General features: G+C 40.5%; 1 protein-coding gene across 1 annotated transcript; it reads right to left on the bottom strand.

The window, feature by feature from the left end:
* Positions 1-769: 769 nt before the first annotated feature.
* LOC145229696 (equilibrative nucleobase transporter 1-like) lies at positions 770-2263 on the bottom strand. Its single transcript, XM_080095030.1, has one exon. The coding sequence runs from the start codon at positions 2261-2263 to the stop codon at positions 770-772; it is 1494 nt and encodes a 497-aa protein (XP_079951156.1).
* Positions 2264-7305: the final 5042 nt, after the last annotated feature.

Genomic DNA, 7305 nt, shown 5'->3' with positions numbered 1-7305 from the left:
TCACCTGCTAAAGCTAACAGAAAAGGATAAATTGCCCTTTTTAATCCTTTTACTCAACTTCTGTTTGTGGTTTTTCAGAACCTACTGCAATTGGTCGTACATAAAACGTTTTATTCCGTCCGAAAATAAACGGAAACGAGACATGCAGCGACGTGGCATTTAGTGGTAGTGTAGCGACGACGAGATGTCGGAATTGCGCGGGCGCGCGCTCTTGAACGCCCAACGCAAAACCGTCGCCACAACTAGACATCGTCCCCACACGACCGTCTAGCGGGCATTGGTCCTTTCGTTTGCGGCGTCGTCGGTCAAGACGACTTAGCACCGAAGCACAAGTCGCGATCAAGGACGCCCAACAAACGGGAGTTTCCTCGACGTCCGGCCTTAGTTTGAGCGCTGAACATCGGTGAAAACATCGGCTGGACGTCGAACACCACCTGTCAGCGCGACACTTTGTGTTTGTGGGCTCACCACAAACACACAAAAATGCGATTTGGCCTGGCAAAGGTTTGTGTTTCCAGTGGGCAGCTTCCAACATCAAAACAAGCATTAAACTTCAAATGGTGCAAAACACATTTGCTACCATTACATTGCTGTGGGTTGTATCTTCGTTTTGATAACATTTGGTGGCTACTTCAAATCGAACTCATAAACATGATAATTTATAATTGTCAAAAAAATTAAGTATCGTGTTTATTTGCTACGATATAATTCACCTTGCACACTTTTTTGCGATGAAGCAACAAAAACGCGAAAATGACTGACAAAATTGTTACGGATCCAGCGCTACTTGCAGTTCTGTTTCAGTTAGGTCAAGCACGCAAGCAACTTTGTCGTGTGTTAGAAAATGCATCACAGGGTTCACCAAGGTCAACAGGTTTAAGGTCAAAAATAGCAGGTTAACGACCGTGAAGTCCCCTGAACATGAGTGCAGCACGAAACGAAACAACGGCACCTGAAGCAGTGACGCAAACCCACCCATGGCAAACATAAAGCCGGCCAATTTACCGACGTGCTTGGCCGGGTACAGCACTGATACTTGTATGTAAGCGCAGCTGAAACATATCAGTCGCGCCGGCGGCAGCAGTGCAAAGGTCACGTACTGCAGTGTGGTCGATGGTATAGCGACGCATAGAGACAACAAGGTGCCGATACAGCAAGCAAACAGTGTGAATGTGTTGGCTGATTTAAGCCTTGTCAATTGGGGATTGTTTATCACTTTTGTCCTGTAATATTTAGACATCAAGTCGTCCACTAGCCCGGTAAAAGGGATTGTCAATGCCCCTGCTGTTGATATTACGCCAAATCCGGTCGTCAGGTTGTCAATCTCGTCTCCTCCAATGCTTTGCATCCATGCACCGAATGTACCGATGATAAAAAAGTTCCGCAAGCACATGACTGTAAACTGAAAACAGTTGGTGAGATACAGTAAACTTGCAAGAGGGGAACGAATCTGCAAGCGCGGAATTTTCTTCTTGACAACATGGTGTTCACCTTTTTTACCACTTCGTTCGCGTTTTCGATGAGACCTACCGGGTGCACTCACTTTGAGCCCGAACTTAAAGTCTTGGGGCAACGGATACGGGATCTGTGTGCGTGGGGAGAGGAAGAAAAACGCGAAAAAGAAGAGCACCGCCGGAATCGCGTAGACGTAACACAGCGTCGAGAGGGGAATTCCCTTTGCGTGGGCAAGGCTGAAGAGCCAGAATGCGAACGCCGACGAGACGTAAAATCCGCCCAGAATTGATGTGATGGTAGATCGAGCCTTTTGGAAGAGATTCGCAAACTGATTGTTGGCCATGTACACTGCCGAGCAACTGGACAAGCAAAACGCAGCTGGGTAAATTAGCTGTTGATTATTGTCCGACGATTTACCAAGAAGAACGAAGGATGTTAAAATGAAGGAAGTGCTTACAGCCTTGCACACCCAGGTACCGTGTTTGTCGAATATATATCCTGCAACGAAGCACCAAAGGGTATTACAAACTGTAGATAATGAATAGATCAGGTTTAGCCGTTCAGTTTGGGCCTGGCATACTGTTGGATTGGTAATTTCGTGCGAGGCTGCCGTGGAGAATATACCTGGAGTTGATGTAATAAACGAAGTGGTAAAATTGCCGCCGCTTTCATTGCAAAGGTAACTGAAGTAGCCCTCTTTTATAAGAATTTGCGTGAGGAACGGCCAACCGAAAAGAACACCCGAGTAGAAAGCGTTTTCGCACATTGCGAGTAAAAGACTTGCTGCCCGTTTTCGCCGACTTTCCATAACGCAGCAAAATCAGTAACTACAAAGTCTTAAACACTGAGGAAAAAAAGTTTATTGACATAAACTGAAACCTTCTGCTTAAAGCTCAAATACGAATCAACAAATAAAGCTAAGACGACTAAGGCTAGGCAAAGACATATAGGCACATGATGTTTAGGTGAAATACGCCGTTGCTTGTCATATTATTTCCAAACGCGCCCATCTGTACTAAACACTGTGGTAAAATAGAAATGAGCCCCTGTTGGCAAAGTTAAATTCTTATTTGTGACTCCAAGCTCATACTTGGCCACGGGTAATCTAGATTCTGGAAAGTGTTCAACTTTCCGATATTTGACTAATTTGTAAAATAACCTGACTTAATGGACTTTAGTGTATTAACATTAATCTTCAAGCATTTTTTTCGGCTTGTGTATGTGATGTTTTTAAAAGCGAGTGACACTTTTCAATTGTTAAAAAGTCTTTCTTTTGCAGCCGAATACGACTATAGCTTGAAAACCTTATTTGTCTTTAAAACAAACATTTTTGCTAAAGCGGAAATTGTGTATAACTCATCTGACGTTTCGACGTCAGGGCGTCTTTATCAAGGTAATGGCTATTCAACACAATTGTGTAATTGCCGGCAGAGCAAAAGGAAAGTTTACAAAGTACGTCTGGCAACAACATTATGTGCACCAGGCCTGCTTTAATTAACAATACGAAATGCAGCATGGCGTTTAAAGCTAAACGTTGCTTTGTTTATATTTACTTTATCTCAACACGAGTAAACCATAAAGCATTGTTAGTTAGGTTGGAGATACAGCTAAAACTTATAAGCCTTGAGGCATTGTTAGGAGTTTTTACTGCAAAGATTTCAAAACAAAATATTGCACTAAGTTTTACAAGCAACTGCGGCCGGTTTAAGCACTTTCCAGGCCCGTAGCACTTATGTCTTTGGTGCGCGTTACTTCAGTAATATTTACATTCATAAAAATCCCACTTGACATTACATTTTAAATCTGAAACACGCTAAAAAAGTTGTGCTTGAAAAGTTTCTGCATTGCGGCCTTTCCCTTTATGCTCTAAGCACGCACGTACTTAATGCTAATGCTGGATCAGCCCTGCATTCCAATTCTACAATAATTTACCCATTTCCTGCATAACGTATTCCTTCTTGTTTACTATAACAGCAGCTGTCAAAACGCAGTGTATAATATTTGAGGCTTAAAATTACATACAGATACGGCAACTGGCAATCAATTCGATGTACATAACTTTCAGCGCATAAGCTATGCTTTCATGCTCGAGATGATACAACTGCAAAATGCTATTTCAATGTGCTTTTTTTGCCAACGCTTCGTCTTAGACACAACAATAGCATCGGAAGTTGACGCTGCATTTGCCTTAACAAACTAACAAGAAAAAGCGCACACCGGACACAACGTTTCCGCTACAGGCCAATTTAATTAAGGCTAAAATATACTTAAAAAATGACATGTTTTATTAATTAAACGTTCTGCCATACTTTGCACGCAACCATGTGGTTATCTCGCTACAACTTAAAGCCACTGCTGCGCACCTTTCAATCTATTGTTTTTTACGGGATGCTTGTTTCGTATTTTATAACTTATGACTCAAGTGTCAATAAACGGGTGTAACCCTTCATATCTCTAATAATGGCATTAGCATTTGCTGAAACTTATTTTCCTCGTTAAAAAATGAAGAGATCCGTGTATAGTGTTTCAAACTCTTAACACTGTTGTTTAAAGCTTGATTCGGCCAGCCTCATAACCACAAGCCTAGCGTTAAAGATGCGATTTCTGCGCTATTTTGCCGTTTTACCCCTACTTTTGTTTTACCATTGAGGTTTTCACAGCCGTTTTTTAATGTAATGTTTTTTTGCGCGTGCAGATCGGAAGTAAATACAATACAATGCAAATACGAGATATTGTGTTGTGGATCGTTTGTTGTAATTTGTCCCGCGATTTTTTTTACAAACTGAAACGTTTGAACCGCCTATGTATCTAGGTTGGAAGCTGCATAAAGATGCAGTGACGCAGGTCTGTACACGGAGTACACTGACAATTTAACACTGACAAGCTAAAACAAGCCTGGCATTTTAGGTTGGGTTCAGGTTCAGGCAAACCTGGTACTGAATCGGGGTTGATTTAAGTCTAACTTCACACTCAGGATCCTACAATTTTTGTTGGTAAGTTAAATATTTGGCACGATTTTTTTGTCAAAAATTTTGTCTCAAGGCTGCATGGTTCGGACTTATACTTTGGGCATACACACCACGTTTACCTATAAATATTTCAGGACATTTTAGTGCGTTTTTTTATTTGATTAGTAAATTATGTCAGAAACGCTTAAATCCGCAATCGCAAATAGACATACAGTACAAAAAAGAATTAAAAAAACTTTATAGTCAACCCATTACTATTTGTTCATTCCGTTTACGGAGGAGGGTTATAGCTCCAAGGTTATGCTGTATTCAGTGGTGGTATTCACATTTGTTGTCAGCCGGTTCTATCACAAAGGTCATATTTTTAGTCGGTTCTGTTACGTTGATCTCATAAAATTTCGTGAGACGGTTTTATAGAACCGGTGCGAACCGGCTGAATCCTACCGCTGGTTGTATTGTATTACCGTGTCAGGAGATTTAATTACAAATTTCAGCTACACTATCATCGCTATATGCTTTGTAACGCCAGACATACAAAGCATATAGCGATGATAGCGTAGCTGAAATTCCTCGAAAATACGGATACAGCCAAGCCCACAAAAAGTTTTGCCTGCAAACTCTTGTAGACTTATAAAAACATGTCTTTACGCTTTCGTTAAATCTGTGAATGGTTTCAGGGAGTCAAAAGTGGTCAGAGGCCTCAAAAGCCAAGAAACGCTTGTTAAATAAAAGGCGTCAGAGAGGCGAACAAATAAACGTTATGCAGCAGGCAGCTGTGCCAGAAAGTAAAAGTTTAGCATCACGTCTGTTTAGTGGCGCTATGGGCTTGAAAGGCTGCCAAAGTGCTGTCGTATATCTATAGCAGGGGTGGCCAACCCGCGGCTCGCGAGCCGCATGCGGCTCTTTGCCTGGTTTTATGCGGCTCTTACGTCGTTGTCAAAGTTTGGGGCCACCGTTAATTTTGGTTAGTTTGTGGCGATCTGGTACAAACTCGTTACATGTAAAGTAAACCTCTTACATTTTTTCTTTTGAACAAACTTACTATCGGTATGGCCACAAACCTTGCCTTGAAACTGTAACCTGGCAAATGGCTTGATTATGACGACAAATATTCAATTGTTAAACAATCAATGATTGCTCATTATTGCGTACAATGCGATTGAGACTGAAAGCAGCAGCAATATTTACAACACCGTGTTCCAAATAAAATAATGTTTTAATCCATTGTGTTTCAGGTTGACCAAGGTTAAATTTTATGGGCAGTTTGTCTCTTGGTCTTGGGTCTGAATGGAGCGATTGTTGGTGTTGAATGCATTAGTGACGTCGCATTAAACTTAGTTTCCGCACCTTGCATTTTTGTAAAACTCGACGCCTAAGCTTGGGACGCATGCGCGTTACATGAAAATACCGCAAAGTTTCTCATCAGGGACGATCTTTTGAGCAAACAATTTCTATTAAGTTAATCTTCAAAATGGCAGAGAACAAATATTTTAGTACCAAACCAGACATGAATCTCATCGCACGTTTTTGTTTATGCAATTCGTTGAATTGAGTGTTTGTTTGTGTGTGTCAGACAGTGCAAACCATTTATTGTTGAATTTGAAAATGACAAGATCGTGGTCTGTACGAGCGAAATTGTGTGTGTGAGTATAATATGGCTCTTTGTGGTAACCCAATTAAAAAATGTGGCTCTTTGTGGTAACATAGTAAATAAAGTGGCTCTTTGTCTTTGAACGGTTGGCCACCCCTGATCTATAGGGTGATGCGGTTTTGCATTTGGTACGGGCAAACGTTTATGGCTTGAAGAAATGTCTTGGATTTAACGGTTTTAGACAGGCCCGCCGGGAAACAAAAGTAATATGTATGTATGCTTACTGATGTGTACGTTCGACCTGCTAGTTATGCATTGCCTGAACCTGAAAAAGTTATAAAGAAAGTTGTGGCAAGTTTCGTTTTTCTGTCCCAACAATATTAAACTTTCTTGACAAGCCAAGTCAAGGTATGTTCAACACACGCACGCCAAATACATAAGCAATATAAATGTAAGTCGATTATGTCTGCATGAGACATTTGAAAAACATAGTACTAATCCGAAAATCGATCATTTAATACCGATTAAAATGCAATTGATTTTTTTACCGGTACCCTTAAGCTTTTCTGTTTATGACATGATGTGTGTTTTCAACATGGTCTGACCCCACCGCAACACCAATTTATAAAAATTAACACTTATTTTATTTGGCCATAACTTTGTTTCTCGCAATGACAAAAAAAGAAAATGAAAAAAGAAACGAATCAGTAATCCAAATGACAGTTTTGAAAACTGGTTTTTAGCAACAAACTGTCCACAATATATTTGCTTTTTTGTCCGACAGTGTGTCTTTTGCAATAGTGTGAAATTGGTTAGCGTTGCTAACTTGTTTGTATTGCCGGAAATGATTTGACCCAAACATACGTAAAAGAGCATCGCAGTTCTAGTATCAGCTTCAAGCTGTTTAGTAGCCTGTCATCAAGCAGTTTGGTTTTATGCCATTTTTTAACCAGTTAGACTTCGGTTCGACTTTAGACTTAAAATTTGGGTCAGTTTGGGACCGAATACATATTGCATTTTGCGTTGTAAGTTTAGCTGTTTTATTAAACAAATGTGCATGCGCGTAGTGCAGTGTATGTTTGTTGCGTGCAGTCGTATACCTTTGTGTAAGAATTTCATGACAAAATTGTATTTAACCAAAAATCATTTAAGATCCGATAAGCAAGTATTTAACCTTCGGGCTCAATACTTGCTTACCGGATCTTAAATGATTTTTGTGTACATTAGAACCAGTGGTTCAAAGTTCAACTGGTATTTTGTATGGTGCAAATTACTCTGCAACCGCTTCTG

This window comes from Phallusia mammillata, chromosome 5 (genome assembly GCF_965637545.1).
Source record: "Phallusia mammillata chromosome 5, kaPhaMamm4.hap1.1, whole genome shotgun sequence".
Taxonomy (NCBI): domain Eukaryota; kingdom Metazoa; phylum Chordata; class Ascidiacea; order Phlebobranchia; family Ascidiidae; genus Phallusia; species Phallusia mammillata.
Note: the sequence above shows the minus strand (reverse complement) of the source record. Positions and strands in the feature narration are given on the sequence as shown.

What these genes read in the sequence shown, in the direction of transcription:
- LOC145229696 (XM_080095030.1), bottom strand. Translation starts at nt 2,263, where the DNA reads ATGGAAAGTCGGCGAAAACGGGCAGCAAGTCTTTTACTCGCAATGTGC.